General features: G+C 37.9%; 1 protein-coding gene across 4 annotated transcripts in view; it reads right to left on the bottom strand.

Moving 5' to 3' along the window:
• TPP2 (tripeptidyl peptidase ii) overlaps nucleotides 1-27,904 on the bottom strand; it is an 84,478-nt gene that overhangs the window by 17,744 nt on the left and 38,830 nt on the right. For all 4 annotated transcript variants that reach the window (XM_028227716.2, XM_028227717.2, XM_028227718.2 and 1 more), the window contains 7 exons: nucleotides 25,966-26,078; nucleotides 25,726-25,896; nucleotides 16,125-16,253; nucleotides 15,883-15,983; nucleotides 15,667-15,784; nucleotides 3,018-3,097; nucleotides 2,728-2,800 (listed from right to left, as the gene is read on the bottom strand). In XM_028227716.2, the coding sequence (XP_028083517.2) occupies nucleotides 2,728-2,800; nucleotides 3,018-3,097; nucleotides 15,667-15,784; nucleotides 15,883-15,983; nucleotides 16,125-16,253; nucleotides 25,726-25,896; nucleotides 25,966-26,078 (785 nt within the window). The remainder of the gene's footprint in view (nucleotides 1-2,727; nucleotides 2,801-3,017; nucleotides 3,098-15,666; nucleotides 15,785-15,882; nucleotides 15,984-16,124; nucleotides 16,254-25,725; nucleotides 25,897-25,965; nucleotides 26,079-27,904) is intronic.

The following is a 27,904-nucleotide window of genomic DNA, read 5'->3' as shown; positions in this document are numbered from 1 at the left end:
GACACCTTGCACCCAAGAATAGATGCCAATCTAGAAACACCGCCCACCTTTCCCACTAGAATCAATTCCGCCTTTGCCAAATTCACTCGCAAGCCCAAAACTGCCTCAAATCACAAAAGGACACTACGAAGATTCCCTAATTGGTCCGTCGTAGTAGCACCACAAAAAAATCAAAGCATCATCCGCATACAAGAGGTGGGACACAACCAATGGCTCCCCCGCCACCATCCCTACAGCAAGCCTCCCTTCACCACCTGATACAATAATTTGCTCAACGCCTCTATGACAAGAATGAAAAGCAAAGGAGATGAAGGATCACGTTGGTACAAACCATGACAAGTCCCACAAAATAACTCACCGGAGCCCCATTCACCTGAAAATAGAAAACCGTATCAACCTAATCCACTGTCCACCACAATGTTTTTAAAGGCTCAAGGCGCACTTAGGCACCAAAGGTCTCTTGGGGTTGGGGCTGAGGCGCAAGGCGAGGCGAGTGCTTCATCGAAGCGAGGCATACATTTTCAATAAAAAATACATAAATTAACAAATGCTAATAATTTAGACATCAACATAAGCAAAATAAAGAATTCACAACTTATAACCACTAAGACAAGGAATTTAAAAATAAAAAATAAAGGACAATCCATTTTTATAGCACTTTACTCCCTGTCTTTTAAAAATAGCCACAAACCTCCCATGTGGTTTTGGACTAAAATGCCACAGTTACAATTTCCATCCAAACTAACGGAGAGTGTCTCACATGTCTATTTTGAGAGTGGGAAAGGGAAGAGAAAAAAGAAACAGTCAAAGTTAAATTTCAATGTAAAAAGACAAACTAGCCTTGTTTTACATTTTTATCTAAATTTCTTATTTAATAACATTTTAAATTAAAGATACCTATTATATATAACAAATTAAATTAACCTAAATACCTTAATTTATTATTATAAAATTAATCGTCAAACTACTTTAATCTAATTTTTAATTTTTAACTCATTTTTTATTTAAGAATACTTTAAAATAAACATAAACATACAAATATTCATATATATAACAAATTAAATCATAAATTAAACCAAACACCCTAATTTAATACCATAAAATTATTCTTATTTCATAACATTTTAAATTCAACATAGACATATATATAACAAATTAAACCATAAAAGTACCTTAATCTAATTTTAAATTTTTAACCCAATTTATTATTTAATAACATTTTAAATTAAACATGTACATATATATTTAACAAATTAAATCATAAATTAATTACAGTGTCTATATATATATAAGGTATATGTACATGTATATCATAATATCTAATTAAAATTAAATATTAAGTTTGTTAAAAAAAAATTATTTGAGTCTAAGGGTGGTTACGCAATTTGCATCTATCTAAAGTTGTGTGTAAGGGGAGAACCCGAAGTTCAAAACTCTCTCTCTCTCTCTCTCTCTCTCTCTCTCTCTCTCTCATTTTTCTTCTTCTTCGTCTTCTTCTTCTAGACATTCAACATGGTATCAAAGCTATACCTTCCTCCTTGAAGTTTTCTAGTTCTTGTTCTTCGTTTTTTTCTTCCTAGTTTTCTGTAACAGTTAAAAAAAAAACAAACAAACAAACAAACAAACAAAAAAAAGGTTAATTTTTTTTTTTACCAGCATGATCGACTAGGGCCAAAAATCAGCCTAAGATTTTATTTTAATTTTGTTCTCATTCTTTGATTGTTTTTCCATTTTTCCTTATTTTTTTGGAAAAGTGGGTGATTTTTTTGGAAATCATTCATTGAGAGGCTTCAAGCTGTTTTTTCCTCTTCTCCCCCCCTCTTCCTTGGGGGCTGACTGGTTCATTCAAGAGCAAAGGAGTCCTTGTTTTACAATTTTTCTGGGGCTGCTCTCAGTTTATGACAGATTCAGATCTCTCTAGTTCAGTTTCTGCCCTGTTTTCTTTGGCTCTACTCTCAGTCTTCACCTTGCGATGAAAGGGTCCAACCAAGAACAAGAGAGAGAGAATTTAGAGAGATCTCAATCAATCAATGTTTATCATTCCCCAAAAATTCATTACAAAGTGGTTATGCCTCTTCTAGCTATTGGCTATGTTGTGATAGTGTAGCTCTATAGACATTTCCACCAGCTAGTGCATGATAGTATACACAAGATTATGAGGATGAAGGTAAAGCACCAAAGATCTCAGGAAGCCTAGGAGAAAATCCTTTAGGCAGATCTAATGAATAATAAGCCAAGACTACAAAGCAGTAAGATCTAATATCAAATTTGGGAGAAGGAAAGCTAACATGACAGTAGCATGAAAATCAGGAATTCCAAACTAAGACATCAAGATAGTACTCAGAACGGTAACAAACAGAAAGTAACAGAGAAGCTCATAAGTATCTTTTCAATAGATTCTGACCCATAATCCAATCTGCAACTATACTTTGTATTGCATCAGATGATCAAAAAAGGAATCAGACGATTCTATTCTACCACAAATTGAATTGAGATTTAAAATATTACTTTGCTAATGAAGAGATGACCAAGTCAACAATTTAACAACTGCATATCTCACATACGGCATTTATAAATCATGAGTATGAAAATAGGCATATAATGGAAAATGCCCAAAATTACAGATAAAGCATGCATCAAGCAATTACTTGATCCATGCTACTAAAGCAGTTCTTCTTTATGAAAACCATCACCACATCTAGATATAAGACACTTGATAGACCCTACCTTGTCCTCCAAATTTCTTTCAATGAACAACACCAATGGCTTCATCTTCTCCAAGTATTGCACGTTGTCATGCCTGAAACATGATAAGCATGTTCACTAGTTAGCCGCAACCTAAAGTTGAAACACATATTGATTGAAGTTAAAGATTATTCAAAAGTTGTCATCAACAATTAAAAATAAATTAATTAATTAAATAAGAGATACATCTATACAATGTCTATTAGCGTTCTTCAAATATGACCATGTACGCATGAAGTTGTCCATGCTAATTGGGAAAATAAGGATCATACCTCAGATAAAGCTGTAAATTGTATTCACCCTTGGGAAGTTTAGTAGAATTAGGGTAGACATCCCCCATTGTATATACACGCTGCAATTTGTAAAGAAAATACATGAAGAAAAACTGAGAGAGAAATCCACTCAAACAGGAGTAAGTAATCTACTACTTGATTAGCTAAAGCATGATTTCAAAATAAAACAGCACATTGTCCAGCACATACGTGCAAGCCGAAGGTGCATGGAGGTAGATAGAACAAAATAGAAAATAAAAACTTTTATGTTAACAAATGATGCTTCTTAAAAAGGTTATGTAACGATCCATAATTTTCAATTCGTTTTAATTATGATTTTGACATTACTCTTGTAATTTACTTTTTTGGAGTCGTGTTTTGGCATTTGTAGGTTGACCGTGTCAACAATTGAACCATCTACTTCGAACTTTAGGACTCTATTAGGACTTGGGCGTTGAGTTTTGACATTGGTCAAGCGTTTGCTTCAGTTTTGTTGGATTTTGACCTTGGGAACCACTCGAGTGAAAAAGGGCTCGAGCTACCTTTTCATACACATGAAATATTGACAGTTTTAATTAATCGCTCCAACAAGGGAGTTTTTGCGCGAGCAGTCATGTAGGGGAAAGAGCAGCTTTCTATGCATTTTGACCACAAAAAGTGACTTTTTTGACCACCCGGTATATAAAGGATGAACTAGATCTGTATCTCATTTCACCCACACTCTCTAAAAACTCACCCAAAGCACACACTCCATTTTTCTCTCCCTAAGATTTGAGCTACCAAGATTGAGTTTCAATCTTCAAGTGAAGGACAAACATTTGTAGATAGCTTCGACAACTTCACATCCACCCGAATGGTTTTGCATTTTGGCACACTTACAAATTTTGGATTTCTCACCTCTTTAATTTTGGTAGGGGATTTCAACTCTCTTCTATGTACATCTATGTTGCATGTGTTATTTTGTGAAAAACTATGTACATCTTGTTCTAGTATGGTAAGAAGCTATGTCACATAAACTCTTCGAAATAAATTAAATACCCATGCCGGACACCTGACGCTTGGACAAGGATATGGGACGTGTGTCAGATACTTTTCATCGAACACTTCTTATATATTTCTATTTAACACTATTATTACAAGTACATATTGTTGTAAAATTATTATAAATGTATTTTTGACACTGAATGTTACATATAACAACATTTTATCTCACATAACATATTAACAATATAAGAAAATGACATTTTTTTGCCGAGCCCGCATACCCTTAAATGTAAGGTTTGATTGCACCTGGCACCCATACCTATACCCGAGTCCATATAACATAGGTAAGAAGTAGAAATGATATGAGCATGTTAGAAATATACTTTTTGCATTTATATAGTGTGGCTAAGTCTCATAATCTTTCCATTTCTTCTTTGGTATGCACTAGTTTTGTACCGATTTCTAGGAATTTTAATTTCTTTAGAAATCTTAATGATAGCGAGACTAATGAGTTAGCTTCGTTGTGTTTTGAATTGATCATCTCTCTTTGGATCCAAATGTGTGTGATAAGCAGGTATGGTCATTAATTCTTCCAATTTCGTTTCTGGTAGATCTTTTTCGACAAGATCATTGACAAACCGAGTGTTTCCATTTCACACAAGAATTTAAAAATCTTTCGTGCCTCTCAAGGTGTAGTTTTTTATGTGGTTGCTGGTGTAAAGGATAACAACTACCCACCTTAGAGTGATAACACTTATCACCTTAGAGTCATTGTTCTTGTGCTCTACATATGTTTGATTATCACAATTTGTAACTACACATGTCAATTTGTAACCATACATATTATGTATAAATACATGGACTCTCCACCATGTGTTGTGTGAGAGAATTTATTCTTGGGATTACTTCTATATGGTATCAAAGTTTCGTGTGCACATTTGAGATTTTTTTTTACCGATCATTTTTTTTCCCCCCGCAACATGACCGAATTCATTGCCACAGTTGCTGCAAGCACCCCCCCAAAACCATGGCTGAATCCAGTCAACCATCTTTACTTACTATTAATGCTGCTCCTCATCTTCCGCACAAGTACACAGCAAAATTAACCATTGTGGCATGTCTAACTAATCTCATTCTTACGTGGTTGTGGTCTCGAAGGCTATATTATGGCAGCTATCCTCGTCCTCCAGAGGGGTCTAATCATTTAACTTGGTCTCGACAAGATCAACTTATTCCGAGTTAGATTTTTTTATCCCTTTCAGAAACCATTCTTTCTGCTGTCGCATGGTCTAGCACATCCAAGGAAGCATGGGACACTTTGGCTCGTGTTCTTGTCTATTCTTCTCGTTCTAGCATGCTTCACCTTAAGGACCGTTTGTCTAATCTGAATCATGGCACTGATTCCAATTCCACCTACTTACAGGCTATTAAAGCAATTGCTGATGACCTTGCCACTATTAATCGACCATTAGTCGATGAAGACCTTGTTCTTGCAGTTCTCAAAGGCTTAGGCCCTGACTAAAAGGATTTTTGCAACTCCATTCAGACACGTGAAGATCCTATCTCATTTGATGATCTTCATGGTCTCTTACTCAAGAGCTTCGTCTTGCTGATAGTGCTAGTTCCAATATGCTCCCCCCCACAGCCAATAATGCAACTTGCGAACCATCTACTAGGTTTTGCTCCGACCACAATGATCGTGGCAATCGTCATCGTCATGGTCATGGTCATGGTCATGGTTGCAACAACTATAATGGCCATCGCAATCCCAACCCTAAAGGTGGTCATCAATCCTCTCATTTTCTATGTCAACAATGTAGCCAATCAGGCCACTCCGCCAAAGTTTGTCCTCAACAATTTAATCATGCCTTCACAGGTGAACACCCCTCCTATATTGCTGCTAATCCGCATGCGAATTCATGGACCGTTGATTCTCGTTGTATCAATCACCTCACTGCAGACTTAAACAATCTTCATCTCCAACGGGTTCACTCGGAAAACAAAACAATCTTCATCTCCATTCGGAATATTCTGGCCTAGATCAGATTGTGTTAGGTGACGGTTCAAGTTTGACCATTTCTGGTGTTTGGTCCTCTACTTTAAATTCCTCGTCTTCCTTTGTTTTATCTGATATTTTACATGTTCCTAACATCAATCACAACCTGCTTTCTGTTCATCAATTTTGTCTTTATAATAATGTCTTCTTTGAATTTCATTCTTCTTTTTTTGTTGTTAAGTATTGTCGCACGATGGTGGAGCTTCATAGTCATAACCAAGTAACTTCATGATCCATTTTTGTTGACATAGGTTTGCTACCCTTTGCTCCAGCAGGTATTTCAGCCTTTGGTGATCAGTTCTGACTATAAAATGCCTCCATCAGAGGTAAGGCCTCCATTTCAGGACTGCCAAGACTACTGCCATCAACTTTCTCATACGTAGATGTAGATAATGCTTGATTTCTTTCAGATAAGCCTTTACTCCAAAAAGGAATAGGGTGTCCCTCTTGCATGAGCACTGCTCCCAATCCCTTTCCAGATGCATCTGCTTCAACCACAAATTCTTTGGTATAGTTTGACAGGTATAGTTTGACAAAGCCACAACTGGGATGGTGGTCATTGTGGTTTTGAGCTGTGAAAAGGCTGATGATGTTTCCTCAGTCCATTGGAAAGAATCCTTTCTCAACAACTGGTTTAATGGAGCAGCCATTTTACCATAATCTTGAACAAACCGTCTGTGGTATCCTATAAGTCCTAGGAAGCCTCTAAATTCCTTGATTGTTTTGGGAACTGGCCAATTGGTCATGGCAGAAATCTTGGTAGATTCTGCTGAAACACCTGTATCTGTAACCAAGTGACCCAAGTATTTCACTTCTTGTTTGCCAAATACACACTTGAACCTTTTAGCAAATAGTTGATGAGCTCTTACAAGCTGTAACGTCACTTGCAAATGTTGCAAATGTTCTGTCCATGAACTGCTATAAACAAGTATGTAATCAAAAAATACCAGTATAAACCTTCTTAGATGAGGTCTAAAAACTTCAGTCATGAGACTCTAGAAGGTAAAAGGGCCATTGGTCGGTCCAAAGGGCATCACCAAGAATTCATAGTGCCCATAATGAGTTCTAAATGTTGTTTTGGAATATCTGGGGAATGAAATCTAATTTGGTGATACCCAGCCCGTAGATCCAATTTAGAGAAATATTTGGCCCCCCACAATTCATCCAAAAGTCCATCAATTGCTGAAATTGGGAATTCATCCTTTACAGTAGCTTTGTTCAATGCCTATAATCCACACACATTCTCCAACTTCCATCCTTTTTCTTGACCAACAACACAGGATATGAATAAGGACTCACACTGGCTTTGATAACCCCTGATTGAAGCATTTCTTTAACTTGCTTTTCTATCTAAGATTTCTGGAAATAAGTGTTACTGTAAGGTCTTGTATTGGTTGGTTCAGTTTCAGGTTTGAGTGGTATATGATGGTCATGAGATCTCACTGGAGGTAGGCCTTTAGGATCTTGGAATACATCACTATACCGGCCCAAGATTTCCTCCAATATTGGGTTAATTGTTGCACCATGGCTGTCCACTTGCAAAGAGAAAACTTGTACCACTACTCCTTGAGCCTGTTTTTGGAGAAATTGCTGCATTTTCTTAGGGCCAATGACTGTCAATTCCTCCTCCTTACCACCCCTCAATACATGTTTTCTTCCATTCAAGCAAAATTCCATGCTCAAGTTCTTGAAATCCCACTTGACTGGTCCCAACGTTGCCAACCACTGAACGCCTAAGACCAATTGAATCCGCTGCATACAGCTGTGCTCAACAATTTAGTTCCATCAGCTACTGAAACTGGAAGAGGATCTGTAACTGTAACATCTATTCCTGCCCTCTTAACCACATCTGGACTCAAAAAAATTATGGGTGCTACCTGAATTAATTGAAGTCTACAGCTCCTCTTCTGGAATCTGTACTCCTTCCTCCCCCTCCTCTTCTTGTTCTTGTTCTTGTTCTTGGTATTCTATTTCTCCTTCCGTAGCATACAGTTGCTTTCTCTTGCAGAGATGGCCTCTTGTATACCTTTCATTACGTTTGAAACACAAGCCTTTTGCCCTCTTTTCTTCCAACTCCTTGGGTAATTCTCTTCAATTAGGAGCTATGGAACTCACCATCAGGTTAGGCCTAGACATAGACATAATAGATGATGGAGTTTTTGCCACCCTAAACCCTTGTCTAGATCTCTTGGTGATTGCTTCAGTACTGCTCTCTTGTAACTTGGCCAATCCAATAGCCTGGTTGATGCAACTGGATTTAAACATCAGTACCCCAGCCTAGATATCATCCCTCAAGCCACTGATGAAACAACTGATGAAGAAAGCTTCCGGCAAATTCCGAGTTTGATTGGCTAGTTCTTCAAACTGTTCTTGGTAAGCCCTAACAGATGTGACTTGCCTCAATTTGGTTAAATCCCCCATTGCATCTTCATGGGAATTAGGGCCAAACCTGGAAACTACTCCTTTGAATGTGTTCCAATTGATTTGATTGTGACATTTCTCAAACCATTGGAACCACTGAAGGGCTTTGTTTTCCAAATGCAGTGAAGCCAATTTTACCCTATTTCCATTTTCAGTTGCATTATAATCAAAGAATCTCTCACATTTGTAAATCCAACCCATTATTGAATGATTAAGGGTTTTGAACCCATGCCTGGGATGTTTCCTTAATCTCTTGATGAGACCAATAAACCCTAGATGCACCTGATCGTATTTGATGCTCATTGCTGTGATCATTTCTTTGATTTCATTCATATCCTTCACTGATTTCTTGATATCCCTAATATCCTGTGCTTGCTTTTCGCCATTCTCTTTGAGAGATCGAATTGCCTCCTCCATTCTTTTTGATTCCTGCTGCCTAGTCCCATCTGCCATTTCTTTGGTTACTTTCACAGGCTGACAACGCCGGCCCTGATACTAAATGCTACAGCCATGGAAGAAAAAAGCTAAAATGGAAAATAGAAAGAAACAGGATCTAGCAGAGCTGCCTCTCTTATTCCAAACCAAGAAAATATTATATTACAATGAACACCCTTCTCTCTAACACAGCTATTTGTAACTAGAATCAACTCCTAATCGTCTAACTGAACCAACAAACTCTCCCTTCAAAACAATATCAAATTTACAACTGAATTACAATGAGCTAAAGAATGACTAATTTCTTTCTAGAACATTACACAAAAATGGATTCACAACCATATCAACTAATATCTTAGCAATTCGAGAACAGCTTCGCTCAAGAACCTTCTCCCAGTTGAGTTTTCGTGCTTCGATGAGATGATTCTAAGTTCGACTGATTGTGATATGAGATTCGATCCAGAGTCGAAGTTCGAACCGCGATTAAACCAGGATTCGAAGTTGTGAACAAAAATTGCACCTCATTCGAATTTGGAATCGTAGTAGTGAATCCTAATTTGATCCACAAATTCAAGAATGAAGGCCTTAACAGCCAACTTTGATAATCATTACAGTAGGGCACTTGATTTTTAATCGAAGGTCAAAATTGGATTTCAAATTTGCGATGGAGGGTTATGTGAAGTCTGATCGACTAACGATGAACATATTACGACACCAAAGTCAAATTTAACTGGGATGACACTAAGGTACGGTTTCTTTTTTTTATCTGATTGAGGAACTTAGCTTCAATTAAGAACAATTTGCATATAAAATCTATGCTCTAATACCAAAATGATGGAACCAATTTAGGAAAGATATTTCATTAGAGAGAGAATATCTAAACAGAGATACAAGAGCTCTAGGCTCTGAAATACAATTAAAAATATTAACTGAATACTAGAGAGGCCGCCTAACCACCTAGTTATAGGATAAAAGAAACAACTAACTCTTATGGTACTAGAAACATGACAACCATACTAATTCTAACTACATTAGTGCATGCACCATCTGCTGCCTTCGAAGGATGGCAAATAAATATAAGTTCCCCCCCCCCCCCCCCCTTCTTTCTTTTTACAATCAGCAGAAGGGTAATGGGAGAAGGGATGTTACACTTAAGACTCAAACGCAAGCATCACACCTAGTAAAACATATATGGTCAAACCTTATCCTAGTGAGTATAATATTGTTGAACTTGACATTTTGGGTCCATTTTCTACCAACTTAAGCTTTTGGAACTAGTGCTAATCTAACATGGTATCAAAGCTCAGATTAGGAGATGGCATCAGTTCATGTCTCTCTATTTGTATTTTGTTTCCTCATTTGCATTCTATTTCTCTACATGTTTGAATATTTAAATCTCCACATGCAAGAGGGGAGTGAGGAAGGGTGTTGGAGAGCTTTAAATATGTTGTTGGACTCATTTCCTAACAGCTTAAGCTTTAGACTAATGGTGATCTAACAAATATGACTTGATAAAAATGGATGCTGGAAATTTGTGTTAATAATAAGATAGTAGCATGTATATAATATGATAGTGGTATTGGTGGTAGATAGTGGCATGTATAGAATATGTGATAGTGGCGTTGGTGGTAGATAGTGGCATGTATAGAATATGTGATAGTGGTGTTGGTGGTAGATAGTGGCATGTATATAATATGTTAGTGGTAGATAGTGGTAATATATAATATGTAAGTGGCATATAATGGGCTATAATGATGTTTGTAATATCTCCTATATAAGGAGTGTCATTTGGTCTTGTAAGATAAGAAGTTTTGAATATAACAGAAATATATTCCTTCTTCCTCATATTTTTCGGAGTTCTTCTTCCTCATATTTTCTAAGTTGGTATCAGAGCAACAAAAAACACAGCAGCCCTAAAACCGTCATAGCCATGTCGGAAGTCACGTCCGAAACCACTTCGACCCCTGCCGCTGCCATTCCGGTGAAAACGTCCAACTCTCACTCTGTCCAAATCACCACCATCCGCCTAAATGGTGATAATTTTCTCCGCTGGTCACAATCTGTCCGGATGTATATCCGTGGGCAAGGAAAGATCGGTTACATCACTGGTGACAAGAAGGCTCCTGCCGTTAATGATCCGCTATTCGACAATTGGGACGCTGAAAACTCCATGGTTATGACATGGTTGGTCAATTCCATAGAGGAGGATATAAGCTCTAATTACATGTACTATACTACTGCACAAGAGTTGTGGGATAATGTTAGTCAGATGTATTCTGACCTAGGAAATCAATCTCAAGTTTTCGAATTAACTTTGAAGTTGGGAGAGATTCGTCAAGGAGATGATTCCGTCACCAAATATTTTAATTCGTTGAAAAGGTTGTGGCAGGATCTTGACATCTTCAACACATACGAATGGAAATCGGTTGACGACTGCAACCACCACAAGAAAACTGTGGAAGACAGCCGTATTTACAAGTTTCTTGCCGGCCTCAACATTGAGTTCGATGAAGTGCGAGGAAGAATTATTGGCAGACCTCCTCTCCCATCCATTGGCGAAGTATTTGCCGAAGTCAGAAGGGAAGAGAGCCGAAGAAGCGTCATGCTTAAGAAAAAAGGTACTGGTGAATCAATTGAAATTTCTGCTTTAATTAGCGATGCTGCGGCCAACAAGGCTGCAAATTACCAGCGCAGGTTTGATGATAAGCCACGGGTCTTGTGTGATTTTTGCAACAAGCCTCGCCATACACGCGAAACGTGTTGGAAGATCCATGGCAAACCTGTCAACTGGAAAAGCAGCAAACAAGGAGAGAAGAATCGTGGCTTTCCTACCGCTAATGAAGCCGATTCAGGTCCCTTCAACAAAGAGCAGATTGATCAACTCTTAAAGCTGATAAAATCCAACTCCTCATCCGGTACTCCTAGTGTTTTGTTGGCACAAACAGGTAGAAATCCTAAAGCCTTCTCTTGCCTAAACTTCTCTCCATGGATCATAGATTCCGGTGCCTCCGATCACATGACTAGTTTTTCCCATTTATTTAGTACATATTTCCCTTGTTCTGGTCATGACAAAATCAGAATAGCCGATGGTAGTTTTTCACCTATTGCAGGAAAAGGATTTATTAAACTAACTGAGAAAATTAATCTCAATGCTGTTCTTCACGTCCCCAACTTAGCTTGTAACCTTTTGTCTGTCAGTAAACTATCTAAGGATTCTAATTGTCGTGTTACATTTTTTGAATCCCATTGTGAATTTCAGGACCAGAACTCGGGGATGATGATTGGGCGTGCTAGGATGCTTGAAGGTCTTTACTACTTTGATGAAGTACCTATTAGTAATAAAAAAGCTCAGAGCTTTAATAGTACTAGTTCAATCTCTGTTCGAGAAAAAATAATGCTATGGCACTATAGGCTAGGACATCCTAGTTTTCTTTATCTGAAACATTTATTTCCAGAATTATTTAAAGGGATTGATTGTTCTTCTTTTCATTGTGAAAGTTGCATTTTTGCAAAATTTCATCGCTCTACTTATTTGCCAAAATCTTACCAGGCTTCCAAACCTTTTTATTTGATTCATAGTGATGTTTGGGGCCCTTCTAAAATCACTACTCTTTCTGGTAAAAGATGGTTTGTTACATTTATTGATGACCATACCCGCTTATGTTGGATTTATTTGATGAATAAAAAATCTGACGTGAAAAACTTATTCACAAATTTTTACAATATGATTGAAAACCAATTTCAAACCAAAATTGGTATTTTACATTCTGATAATGGAACAGAATATTTCAATGAGCAGTTGGGTGAGATTTTGGAAAAAAAAGGGATTTTTCATCAATCTACATGTCGGGATACCCCTCAACAAAATGGCATTGCAGAACGAAAAAATAAACATCTACTTGAAGTAGCACGTGCTATAATGTTTTACATGCATGTTCCTAAATATTTATGGGGTGAAGCAATTTTAACAGCCTCTTATTTGATAAACAGGATGCCTACAAAGGTGTTAACATACAAAACACCTTTTGATTGTCTCAAAAAAAAATTTCCTGACACGAGGTTGTTTTCTGATTTACCCGCCAAAGTTTTTGGATGTACTGCCTATGTTCATGTTCCCAGTCAATTTCGTTCAAAACTTGACCCCCGTGCTATAAAATGTGTTTTTTTGGGTTATTCCTCAAACAAAAAGGGGTATAAGTGTTTCGATCCTCAAACCAAGAAATTTCATGTGAGTATGGATGTGTCATTTGTGGAAACAAAATCCTATTTCCCCAACACTTCTCTTCAGGGGGAGACAAGTGGAGTAGAAGACCGTTTTTGGGATATTTCTATCCCGCTCCCCAATGTCATTTATCCTACACAAAAACCACATCTGTCTGATAATGATCACTTAGGAGAACCAAGTTATATGGTGCCTAGTCAAGAAGATTCTTGTTTAGGGGGAGAAGTACTACAAAATGATCTAAATCCTGAGCTTCAGGTTTATACTAGGAAGCGATTTCATCTGAGGAATAATGACCCGAATGTCCATCCTAATGACCCGAATGTCCACCCGAGTTCTGGCATCGAAATTTTAGGTAATCCTATTCCTTCTATTTCCGACCTTGATGTTCCTATAGCAATTAGGAAAGGTGTCCGAAATTGCATTAAACATCCTATTACAAATTACCTCTCCTATCAAAGACTGTCTAAAAACCATAGAGCTTTCACATCTAGGATTTCACACTTGTTTGTTCCAAGGAATATACAGGAAGCATTGGATGATCCGAATTGGAAATTAGCAGTCATGGAGGAGATGAATGCTTTAAGGAGAAGTGGTACTTGGGAGATAGTTGATCTACCCAAAGACAAGAAAACAGTTGGGTGTAAATGGGTGTTTACGATAAAATGTAACGCAGATGGAAGCGTTGAGAGATACAAGGCGAGACTGGTGGCTAAAGGCTTCACTCAAACTTATGGGATCGACTATTAGGAGACGTTTGCTCCTGTTGCTAAAATAAATTCCATCAGAGTACTGTTATCTCTTGCAGTAAATTCAGATTGGCCTCTACATCAACTTGACATTAAAATGCATTTCTCAATGGTGATCTTGAAGAGGAGGTGTTCATGAGCCTACCGCCGGGATTTGAGCAGAGACTTGGAAGCGACAGAGTATGCAGATTGAACAAGTCATTATACGGACTCAAACAATCACCAAGAGCGTGGTTTGAACGCTTTGGGAAGGCAGTTATCAGTTGTGGCTTCTCGCAGAGTCAAGCAGATCACACAATATTTTATAAACATTCAAAAGACAGTAAAATTGCAATTTTGATTGTTTATGTTGATGACATCATTTTAACTGGTAATGATGAAGTAGAGTTAGCAGCCCTCAAAGAGAAACTCGCAAAAGAATTTCACATTAAGGATCTGGGAGCCCTCAAGTATTTCCTCGGAATGGAATTTGCAAGATCCAAGGAAGGTATATTCGTTAATCAGAGAAAATATGTTCTTGATCTCCTTGGAGAAACAGGTATGCTTGGTTGTAAGATGGTGGAGACTGCGATCGAGCCTAACTTGAAGTTACAAGCTGCTCAGGCTGAAGAAGTCAAAGAGAGGGAACAATATCAGCGACTTGTAGGGAAATTGATTTACTTGTCTCATACGCGGCCTGATATTGCCTTTGCAGTCAGCATGGTAAGTCAATTCATGCACTCACCAGGGGCAGAGCACTATGAGGCCGTTCATAAGATGTTAAGATATTTGAAAGGAACTCCAGGGAGAGGCTTACTGTTCAAGAAACATGGACATCTTCAAGTTGAAGTATACACAGATGCAGACTGGGCAGGAAGTGTTACAGACAGGAGATCAACATCCGGATACTGCTCCTTTGTAGGTGGGAACCTAGTTACATGGCGGAGTAAAAAACAGAATGTGGTAGCTAGAAGTAGTGCAGAAGCAGAGTTCAGAGCTGTTGCCCATGGAATCTGTGAAGTAATGTGGATTAAAAGAATTCTTGAAGAATTAAAGCTTTCTCACCCGACACCTATGAAGGTCTATTGTGACAACAAAGCAGCTATATCTATAGCTCATAATCCAGTTCTACATGATCGCACAAAACATATAGAAGTGGATAAACATTTCATCAAGGAGAAAATCAATGCTGGCATAATCTGTATGACCTACCTTCCAACAGGTGAACAATTAGCTGATGTGTTAACGAAGGGACTACACAAGAAGCAATTTGATAAGCTGACTAGCAAGCTGGCTATGGAAGATATCTTCAAACCAGCTTGAGGGGGAGTGCTGGAAATTTGTGTTAATAATAAGATAGTGGCATGTATATAATATGATAGTGGTATTGGTGGTAGATAGTGGCATGTATAGAATATGTGATAGTGGTGTTGGTGGTAGATAGTGGCATGTATAGAATATGTGATAGTGGTGTTGGTGGTAGATAGTGGCATGTATATAATATGTTAGTGGTAGATAGTGGTAATATATAATATGGAAGTGGCATATAATGGGCTATAATGATGTTTGTAATATCTCTTATATAAGGAGTGTCATTTGGTCTTGTAAGATAAGAAGTTTTGAATATAACAGAAATATATTCCTTCTTCCTCATATTTTTCGGAGTTCTTCTTCCTCATATTTTCTAAGTATGTAAGTGCATTTGATTTATGTGGGAACCTTCTAATAACAAGCACAGTAAGACACATACAAGAAGCACATTAAAATCTCATGATACATTTAACAATGAATATCAATGATTACCTTGTTTGAATCAGAAATCATATAAAATTGAGACTCGAATTTGTTATCATATATGCGATTGTTAAGTAAGGGGATTTGAGGTTTTACTTCCGCTCCATCTTCTAATTTGAACTTGTAACTGCAGCACAACAGCACAAGAGTTAATCTACATGGTATTTGAGGTGTCTTCAGATGAAGCAAAAAAAAAAAAAATAGAGGAGTAAAAGCATAACCCACGTTAATGTTAATGCTAGAATCTGTTTGCCTGAGGGCAATTTGTCACGATCTGTTGGAAGGGTACACAGTTTAGCATCAATAGGACGATATGGGATTCGTATCTGCAAAATAAATGAACCTCCAAAAATTTACACCATCTTGCATAAATAAAAATACATGGAAACTCACACCACCATATGTAAATATATTTTAAAAGAATACATGAGCCCCCAAAAATATTGTATTACAGGCAATAACTTCACCTTGCTTAGAATTGCAGCTGGGGCAAGTTTCTCAGAGGATAGAAGAGCTTCAGCATCAATTCTGGCAGGGGCATCACTTCCATCTAGTACCACTTCCTCTTTGTTGATATTAATCCCATGAAACCCAATCTAAAAAATGATATAAGAAGCACAGAAAAAGGCTTTAAGAAGAACAAAGGAATAAGGCCACTTACCACAATATAAAACATAATAAAAGACAATAAAATAAAATAAAAAAAACAACTTTTGCCTTTATAAGATCTCAAACTACAGGGGAGTGGCATTAAATTGACAAAGATGATCACCTAATATGACATAGCCAAATTCACAAAATAAAAAGGCACTCGGGCCATAAGTTCATTTCTAAATCTTTTGGACTATTAGGCCCAAGCTCTATTCTCTTTAGGTCAAAATGACACAATTTGTCTAAAACGACAACTATTTGTTGAAATCAACCTATCACCCTATCGCTTGAAATCACCCAATTTGTCTATCTGTTGAAATTCACCAAGCTTATTTTCCTATATGTTGAAATTCACCAAATAACCTATCTGTTGAAATGTGACACATGTCACTAATTCAACACCCTATCCGTTGAATATCACACATTTCTCTACCCCACCACGACCACCTCCTGCCACCGCCGACTTTTCCAGCCAATTTTTCGGTGCTGGCGACTTTTCTTTTTTTTTTCTTTGAGCAACAACAAATTTTATTAAAAAAGAAAGAGAAAGAGAACAAGAAGTCATCGCACAAAGGATGAGAAAGAACAAAACAAAAGCACACAGCTCCTAGCATTAGAGATGGCAAATAGCAGCCTAATCCCTAGAGACCAAGAACAAAGGGACTCCATTAAAAGGAGGGGATACAAATGCCCAAAACGTAGCCACATATTCCATCCTATCCCACAAAGCCTCTTCATTTGATTCCTTGCCATCAAAGAGTCTTACATTTCTCTCCAGTCATATAATCCAGAAAATAGCAAACACAATGCATGACAACAGTGATTTGGCTCTTTTGGTACTCCCAAACCCTTTGAACCTAACAAGAATCATTTGAATGCATTCTCGCAGAGCAACCCACTGATCATCTCCTAAGCTGAATAGATGCTGCCATAATCCATAAGCAACCGGGCAATGAAGGAATAGATGATCTGCTACCTTTGAATTCCTCTTGCACATCACACACCATTGAGGGCAGAGAGAATGATTTGGCCTTCTTCTTTGGAAAACATCATTAGTTGTGACACCCTTTTGAGCTAAAGACCACAGGAAAAACTTCACTTCATGAGAGACGACCGCTTTTCAAATTTTCTTATAAATGGAAAACAAAGGAACAAAGGGATTATCAGTAAGCATATGAAAAAAGAACTTATAGGAAAAGACCCCTGAAGAAACAAGATTCCAAACCCTAATGTCACGAGAGGAAGAGAGAGAGAAACCCCATCAAGTAAAACCAACAAAGATGCCAACTCAACAGCCTCCCTATCATTTAAGTTTCTGAAGAAGTCAAAATTCCAAGGGATGGGTGCCATAGAAGAGTATGCCACCGTCGCTATTGAAACATTTCTAGAACAAACTAACCGATAAAGAAGAGAAAAGCTCCATCAAACGACATATCCCCTAACCAAACATCCTCCCAAAAACAGATACTCTCCCCATTTCCCACTCAATGAAAGAAAGTTAGACACAAGTGGATACAAGCAAGAAATGTACCTCCACGGTGAACAACAATTGCCTCTATTAACCACGTTAGAATCTCTACCATTGGGATGAACTACATACTTGCTTTTAACAACTAAACACCATAGCGATTCACTTTCAACAGGAAATCTCCACAACCACTTGCCCAATAGAGCAATATTCCTAACAATGATATTGCCTATAGCTAGGCCCCCCTTATCCCTAGGGAGAGAAACAGTCTCCCACTTAACCAAATGAACCCTTTTACTCTCTTCACACCCTTTCCAAAGAAAACCTCTCATCAATTTCTCAATGTTCCTCGCAATGCTAACTGAAATTTTGAATAGGGACAAGAAATAAGTAGGAACAAAACCTAATACAGACTATTCCGAAGTATATCGTCCCCCCTAGGCAACAAAGCTCGCTTCTATCTCTCCAATCTTTTCCCAATTTTGACAAGAACAGGCTCCCAAAAAGATGTCAATCTAGGATCTCCTCCCAATGGAAGCCCCAAGTATTTGAGAGGAAAGGATTCAATGGAACATCCTGACATATCCGCCACCCTTTGCACTTTGCACATAGCTATCTCCCAAATTAATACCCACAACACTACTCTTGCTAAGATTGACCTTGAGGCCCGACACAATTTCAAAAATTTTCAAAACTACCCACCTACTTTCCTCCTTTGATGAGAAAAATATAGTATCATCCGCAAATTGCAAATAAGTAACTCCAATCCTATCCCTCCCCACCACAAAACCCTCAATGACACCCTTATCCCCAGCTATATCACTAATCTGACCCAACACATCAGCGACTAAAATAAGCAAAAATGGTGATAAAGGATCACCCCGCCTTAGACCCCTAGATGCTCTAAAAGAATCCCCAGCCTTACCAATCACAATGAACGACATAATGTATGACAACAAATACCCCCAAATCCACATTTTCCACCAAGATTCAAACCCCTTCCTTTACAAAACGACATCTACAAAGCCCTAATCAACATGGTCATATGCTTTCTCAAAATCAACCTTAAAAACAACACCCTCCTTATGTAATCTCCTATATTCCTCATCTACTTCGTTAGCCACTAAGACTACATCCACTATCTACCTTCCTTGCACAAAGGCACCCTATGTAGAAGAAATGGTTTCCCCAAGGACCACCCTAAATCTCTTAGAAAGCACATTTGCTAGAATTTTGTAGAGTGATGTAACCAAGCTGATTGGTTTAAAATCCCCAATCTTAACCGACTTCTCCTTTTTGGGAATTAGACAAATGAAGGATGTATCGGTGCATAAATTAACCTCCCCACTTTCAAAGAACTCACCAAACACTCTCATAAGATCCCCTTTCACAATATCCCAACAATCTTGAAATATAGCCACTGAGAAACCATCCAAACCTGGAGCCTTATCTCTCTCACACTTAAATACAGCTTGTCTCACCTCACATTCATCAAAGGGTCTCTCAAGCCAACTAGTTATCGCCGCCTCCACAGGAGCCCAACTAAGACCTTCGATCCCTGGATGATCCACTCCCCCGTAAGAATAGAGATTTGAATAAAAATTGAAAATCTCTTTTAACAATAAGCTCCTCCTTACTCACCACCACACCCTGCCCCACCTCCAAATTTTTGATGAAATTCTTCTTCCTCTTGTCCGACGCAACTCTATGAAAAAATCTAGAGTTGGTATCACCCTCTTTAGCCCATTTCAATTAGCTCTCTGTCCCCAAAAAATCTGCTCTCCAAAAACAAGCTTTTCTAATTTCATCCTGAGCAATGATTTCCGATCCCTTAAATCCCTAGATAAACTCCCCCTTCCCCCAACAATTCCTTCACATCCAATTCCTCAAATATCCCGAACTAACTCCGCTTTCACTTCATTTAAATCCCCAAAAAATTCACTTCCAAATCTTTAATTTATCCTTGACTCCTCTCAACTTCCGCATAAACTTAAAACCCTCCCACCCATGGACGGTACCACTATCCCACCAATCCTTAAAATACGCCTTAAAATATCGATTTTCCAACCACATGTTCTCAAATCTAAAAGGGATGGGAACCCATTTAAAAGGACAACTCTCAAGAATCATCGGGCAATGGTCTGACACAACTCTTGGCCCTGCCTCTTGCCTTATATCCAGAAACAACTCCTATCACCATAAAGTATGAAGAAATCTGTCCAACCTATAACACACAAGATTCTCTTGAAGATTTGACCACGTGAATTGAGCATTACTCAAGGGAAGATCAATCAAATCACTCCCCTTTATAAAAGAATCAAAGTTATGCATACTCCTATTTGTGAAAACCCTATTGAGTTTTTCCGAACTAAGCCGAACCACATTGAAATCCCCATCCACACACCAATTAGGAGAACACAACCCAATAAACCCGCCAACTCCTCCCACCATGCCTGACGACTACTAAGCCTATTGGGACCATAAACCCTTGTCAACCACCATTCCTTGTTATCCTGGTTCCTAAATCTAATAGACAATGAAAAAACCCAAACAACTATCTCACAGTCTGATGCAACTCTTTTGTCCCACGTAATCAAAATTCCCCCTGATCTCCCACTAGAAGTTAAAACAGCCATCTCTTAAATTGGGTCACCCAAACACTCCTAATGAAAACCCTATCACAATTCTCACACTTCGTCTCTTGAAACATCACTATATCTAGCGGATGAAATTTCAAAAACTCTTTAATTACTGTTTTTCCTACGGGACTGCAGTCCTCTAACATTCCAACTCAAAATCTTCATCGACAACCAACATCACTCCTTGCCTCTTTCCCCCGACCCTCATAATTGATGCCACTTTCAAGATTCCTTAGTTCCCTCATCCTTTTTCTGAGGCCCGAACTTCTATGACTACTACCCCCCTGAGATGCACACCCCACACTCCTAGACCTAGGCTTATTTCCATTGTTCCTAACTAGTGACAGACCAAGAGTGTCAAGCAATTGTACAAAGTGAGGCACTTCTCCCTCCTCAAAAGGGAAAAGACCCATACTTGCTCATTTTCCTCAACCAAATCTCAGATTCATCATCACCATTCCCAAGAACATTGCTCTCCTAAAGCCTATGATTAGAAGATACTTCTATCGGAAGATTGTTCCTATGGTTATCCGTGTCAATTGCCTGTGGGTTCGACCTATCAATGGTAGAGGACCTACTCGCAAATAACTGAGGCAAATTGTCATTCTTGGTAGAAACTACCCTACTAGGATGTGAGAAAAAAGGACCCAAAAGTGACTCCCCCTCCCCCCTAGAACTGACTCAGATTGAATACACTGAAAATGATTAGGAAATGAAGAATTCATATTGTCCCTATCAAAAGAGTCACATACTTTTTGACTTCCTCACCCTCAGGCCTCATAGTGTGCTTAGAACCAGAATAATGTGAATCTCCAAACCTTCTCTCTGCTTGATCAATCTTTTCGGAGTCTAAGGCCTTCTCACTGTCTGGGACCTCAGTGAACCTTGCACAAGAAAATGACAGAACCTCATCATCTTGGAAAAGCCAATTCAATTTGGGATCAAAATCTTCCTCTAACAATTCGTTATTTATCATCTTCATCCTCTAGAAATGTCGACTCATCTGAGCTGTCCATTGACCCGTAGCCTTCAAGAGCTTGTAACACCTCATGGGTATTGTACTTTCCTTTCTCCACATCATCCACCAGCTGATCTCTCCCAATGACGTCATCATTGAGTGTCGCAGCCTCTCCTCCTACCTCCTACTCAGCCATCAAGATTCTGCATAACAAAGCATCATCCTTCAATCTGTTAACAATGTCTGTTAAGCCCAAATGAATTTCAGACTCGTTGAGGACAGATTTGGGACCTCAGAGATCTTCTGCCTATCACTCAGTGCTTCGGTAGGCCTCGCACCACCCATCAACCTTCTTCCTCCTCCATCAAGTGTATCGGGCGAACAAGAAGAAACCCTAACCCGTGAAATATCATGATCCAACCCATTTTCCCTATGGTTGAAAGCCTTGGTTTGAGAAGATTGACCCTCTTGTCTTAATAATAGGCAATTGTGTTGATCCCCTTCTTCAATAATAACAAATGGGCTCATTTCTAATCTTGGCCCAACTTCTAACTCTAGCCCTTTTGCAAAACCATGGGCTGAAAATTTGCCAAGCCCACTTGACGTTTGAAGATCATTTGGGCTCTGACCCTGAGACTTATTCAGCCCAGCAAAATCCTCTTCCTCCCTTCTAACCTCTTCCGCATTCTCAGAGAACATCTCGTTCAATTCAAGATCCTTTGACGCTTCGATTCCACCTCCATCTCTGATCCTCTGACATCCTAACTGTTTCCCTTTATGTATATGACATGTGTCCTGCCCATCCCCTCCAACGTTTCGTCTTCCCCACCTCCACTGTTGGATCTACCTAAGAAATCTTGCTAGAAAACCCATTGTCGTTGGTCCACCTTCTTCCTAACAAGTCTTGACAATGGCTTAATGCAAATTTGAACAGAGATCCCAGCAATCTCCAGCTCCATTCTCGCTAGCAAAAAGCCACAATCAGAACCTCTTACCTTCAGTCTTCCTTCAAACAGGTTATCGAATGTTTTGGTGTTTCGATCAATCTCCAATAAACCTCCACACTTTTTTCCAATCAACTCGAAAGTCCCTTGGTTACACAAATTGAAAGGTAGATCACAAACAACAATCCAGCCTCCATACGATGCAATAACCTCCGAAGAACTGAGCTTAACTCCCATCCATTTCTCCAATGTCATTGCAATTCCTTTATCAAAGAAGCACAAACCATATTGGCCAAAGGATTCCGCATCCTCACTGTTTTTAGCAAAGAACAAAGCTCGGTTTAACTGGAATGGATGAAGAACAATAATTTGCTTAAGATATTTGCTCAATTCCTTCTCAATTTGATCCCAGCTGATGAAAAAATCAATTCTAGTACAGACCACAACTCAACCTATATCCAAATCATTAGACAATCTCTCTTGTTTTGATGATTCAGCTCTGAATAAGTCAACATACAATCGGGCTCTGTTTATCCCTGTTTTCTGACATTCATTGTGATCAACAAGAGAAGAACCTCCTTGAGCCCTATTCATCAAACTCCCTCTCTGACTCTCCCGTTCCCTAATCATTTTCCTCATATCCTGCTCCTTCGTCTTATCATTGAAATCTCTATTAATAATTCTTCCAAGCATCTGAGCAGTTTCTGCCCAACCAGAACTATTATTTCCTGCCAGAATCACAATGTTACTGCGTTTTCCCCCTGAAATCCATTTGGATCTATGAAAATCCCTCTCTTGTTGTTGAACCTCTGTAAACAAAACACTGCTGATTTGCTATTGCATTTGCTGAAAAATCTTTCGTCCTTGATTTTCCCCCATGCTTATCTCAAAGATTGCATTGCCCAAAAAACTCCTCCCAGATCAATCTTCAAAGAGAAACTTCGTATTTGGTTCCTTTCAATGATCTCCACTAGCTCTCCTCTTGACGCTTCATCAATCTGAATTATAATAATCGTGTGCTCAATTTTCACCTCTAAATAATTTCCCTTGTAAACTCTCATCCCCTCCTGTGTATCCATTAAATGCCTTTGCACATATTCATGTATTGATACGACTTTTCCCGCATGTCCTTATCACCAAATAAGATTTTACCTTGGATCTAATGCCTTATACCCTCTTTTTAAAATGGACTTTTCACCAATTTTCTCAAGGAAAAAAGAAGGAAATACAACTAGCCAATATAAGCATATAGGAAGGTAAACAATATGAAGACCATGGAAAGAAGAAAAAGGGAGCATATATATGACATCATGGATTGAAATTTTGGAATAAATTTAAGTCTTTAATAGTGCCTATTTTTAATTAGTGGTGGACAAATTTATGTCACCATATTAGGTACAAGTACTTGGAAGGTGCTATGGTAATTTCAAGAGGTGCTATGGTAATTTCAATAATTGTTGGACATTAGTAGTAGTTAGTCATAGTCCATGGGTTGTCTTGCATGTCAATTAATGTTCTTTGAATTTTATTTAGCGTCCTAGTTGGTCTAGAATATTAGTAATTGTCAAAAATTCTTAGTTTCAAAATTTGATAGTCCTTGTAGGATTAGGAGTCTTTAGCATGTAAATATATGTGTAATCTCAACAATTCAAAAAGGAGTTGATATTATGATAATTTGAAATTGTGTTTGTGGTTGACCTAACCCTTGTGAGGGTGAAGCACCTCTTTCTCTGTCTTCTTTTACTTCTCTTTCTTCTTATTTGCGCATAGACCCAAGTTACTATTCTTGGGTTACCATTCACAATCCTCTAAAAATGCACTTTTCAACATCAAAACTCTATTCTATCACCCCCAAATCAACCCTAATCCCTTCTGTTACCTATCAGCCTTCAATTTAACCATTAAAACCTTACTCACTGTTTGAGCCTTCAAATATCTTCTGTTTTAAAAATTCAGCAAGCTGTCCTACATCACATCAATTTTAACTGGTGTGTCCCGTACGTCTAGTACCACTTCCTTTGTTGATATTAATCCCATGAAACTCAATCTAAAAATTGATATAAAAAACACAGAAAAGGCTTTAAGATGAATAAAGGAATAAGGCCACTTCCTATCACAATCTTAGAAATAATAAAAGACAATAAAATAAACAACAGCTTCTGCCTTTATAAGACCTCAAACTACAAGGGAGTGACATTAGATTGACAAAGATTAGCACCTAATTTGACATAGCCAAATTCACAAAGAAAAAACAAGCAAATACAGCCGGCCAACATAACCATATAAGAAGGTAAACAACAAAAAAATTGGCACTCACAGAAATTCCAGGCATTATAGACACAAAAATATAGATATATATATATATATATATATCTGTGGCAATGCCAGGGCAGCGCTTTTACTTTCGTACCCGCTATCAAATTGATTCATATTTTAAAAAGAGACAACATAAAATTCACAACCACTACTTTGGTGAAGCAAATCATAAAAATAGAAGGGTTCATACAGAAAATAACTGGCTGCTGCCAATGTCATAAAGCTCTCCCTGCTAAGCTAGTTATAAAGATCCACACAAAAACAGAATTTAAATTTATGGGATGTATGTCTCTTGAAGTTGCTGCATAAAAAATATTAAGAAAATTTTCAAGGAAGAGATTTTTTCTTAATCTTTTATTTTATTTTATTTTATTTTTTATTTTATTATTATTATTTTTTTTTTTTTGTAATTTTAAACAAGGTAAAATGAAATGCTTATAAAAAATACTAAGTAAAAAAATTATGAAATTTTGCATTTCACTGTTTGCGTGATTGCCATTGCTACACCTAGGTGCTTAGGTATTGTCGTCAAGCTGCGAGTTTATAATTTGTAGTTTGTTCAATAATTTGGTGGTTCTCTAGATCCTTGTTTTCGACAATAAAGTTTTACTCAAGGGAAATCAGCAAGGTTAAACTTTCTATCAGGGACATTTTAACAGAAAACAAATGCTTATATGTAACAGTACCCCCACAAAGCTAGCCTGCTGGCACACCAAAAATAGGAGTGCAGAATGCACATCAAAACTCAATTATTTGAGTATAATTTTCCGAATAGCCAATACTACAACATGTGACTGCGTCCCCAAAGAGTTATTGGAACATCTGAATTGTTACCTCCAAAATCAAATTCAAACTCAAGACAATGTCGCACAGCAAGTTTTTTTTTCTAATAAAAAACAAATAAATAAATAAATAGTAATAATAACATAAAAAACATAAGAAAATTTACATCTAGCAGTAAAGATGCTAAGCCCATACCCTCCAGTGCCATAAAAACATGATAAATTTACAGAATTCTAACAATTCAAAAATGTAAGTAATATAACATCCAGTCACACAGCATTTTCAGATATCTAAAACAAAAGATGTTACCTCAAACTCTACAACAGTGGCTTCATGACTTCCAATGCCACTTGACCAAAATTGAGCTATCACCAATTCCATTGTCCGACCACCCTCCACCGGAAATGCAAAGCTTTTGGCAGAAGGACACGAGAATGTAATGACACTTTCCCACTTCATAGGCCTTTGCAACGGACTGATCTGTATATTGCAGGTATATGTCAAAGAAGGTCTAGACAATGTAACAAAAGCTTTGATTGCATATTGTACCTGAACAGTGTCAACAAAAAATCTTCTAGCAGTATCAAACCCTGATGTCCGCAAGGTAGCCTCAACCCAAGAAGCACCAATTGGTACCTTGATATATTTCCTTTCAATATGGCCTATTAAGCAATACATTCAGAAGGAAGCAAACCCAAAAATAATTAATTAATTAAGGAAAGAGAATGGTTATATCCTTCACTCACAGCACATCAGAACATGCTTATACGCTGTATCTGTGCACACACACACAAAAATGGTAACTACTTAGTCACTAGTGCAAACTAAAAACAAAATTCAGAGAGACACCACATAGATTTTTAATTTTTACAAAAATATATACAATCTCACGTTTTATGAATAAGAGGATGATTGTCAAAAAAACCAATTGTTACATAGATCTGCACCTTAATCTATGTCTAATGTGATAATGTAAAAGTGATTATGAATTAAAATTCCCCACATGCTTATTTTTATCGCAAATGCTAAAAACAGCCCTTCAGGCTCAAAAAATGTGTAAAATGTGTGAGTATTTTGGAATATGTGAAAAATGTATTGAGATTATAAATATTTTGGCATTTGGCTCTTCTTATTGATAGCCCTTAAGGTTGTCACTAGCAGAACCCCATTTTTATTAAAGACATTAAATTTAATAAGGCAAAGTTTAATAACAAAGGTATCCAATTGATAGAAACATGCAAATGCTAGGCCCACCAAAGTAGTATCATCTATATAATACACCATGACAGATTAGCATTCTCAGAGCATGAAGAGAGAGAGAGAGAGAGAGAGAGAGAGAGAGCATGAGCATGGAATTAGTTAGTGAGAATAGCAATGATACTAGTCGTAGAGTAATAAGACACTATGAAAGAGGCAAATGAGAAGGCAAATCAAAAAAGCTTCAAAAATAATAATGATAAATAGAACAAAATAAATAATGACATTCAGTCCAAGGAGTGATTCACAGAAAACCCAAAGAAACCAGAAAATATTTGAGAAGCAACTAAAGATGATCAACTTCATTTTTTATGGAACAATGGATGCTTTCCTGGGTTGCAAACTACTTCTAAAGATTTTGGTTGCCGAAAGTTGAAAGGCAAGGCCTTTGAGTAAATATGGGCTACCAAAGAAGGAGTAGAGGCATGGAGGCAGTCAGATACAGAGGTGGATAAGTTTGAGGTTCAGGAAGGTAAAACTATGCGAGCAGTATTAGTAAAAGGTAACAATGTGAGCAGTTTGTCAAGGCCATTGGAGTTAAGAGCAGCGGATTTTTGGGATGCTAGGAGCAAGCAAACTCATAGGAGTCTTTCCGAGGACAGTGCCTTCTGATTACTTGAGGATGGGTACTGGTCAAAATTTTCTGGAGTTGCGGAAGGGGAAGTTAAGAAGGGTTAGCTGGTTTGGGGTACCATAGGTGATGGTGGGACGGTGAATTTGGAGGTGTCATCTTCAGTTTTCTGCCCTCCTATGGATGTGCTACCTCTAAGTGGAGTAGAACAGGGTGATGTTTAATTCTTTTTAGATCTCTTTGGTGCTACAGAAAAGGTGTGGTCTGGAATGGATGAAACAAAATAAGAGAAATTTCAATAGTTTTCTGGGGGCTTCTAACAAAGGTTTTTGTCTCAGAAGCAGAACAATTATTTGAGGAAACTGGCAAAAGATGGTGGTAGGAAACTTGAAAGGAAAGCAGAAAGGGGGAGGCGGCTCTTTTCTTCTAGGAAGCATGGGAAATGTAAAAGGTTTGCTCAATTAAATATGAAGGACAGGAGAGAGAGGATTCCGCTGGGTATTGTGGCGGAAGCAGTAATGGGAAGTGTCTGTGCATTGTGTACTAGGGGTGCTGCTGGGAGTTTTTCGGTTGGTTTTATTTTATTTTTGTGGTTTTTTTCATCTCTCACTTCGCTTTTGTTTGATGGAGGTGCCCCCTTGGCACCTTCTCTACTACAAT

Source organism: Camellia sinensis, chromosome 1, assembly GCF_055761805.1.
Source record: "Camellia sinensis isolate YWXY chromosome 1, ASM5576180v1, whole genome shotgun sequence".
In the NCBI taxonomy this organism is placed as follows: Eukaryota; Viridiplantae; Streptophyta; class Magnoliopsida; order Ericales; family Theaceae; genus Camellia; species Camellia sinensis.
This window is presented reverse-complemented; position numbering and strand designations above follow the sequence as displayed.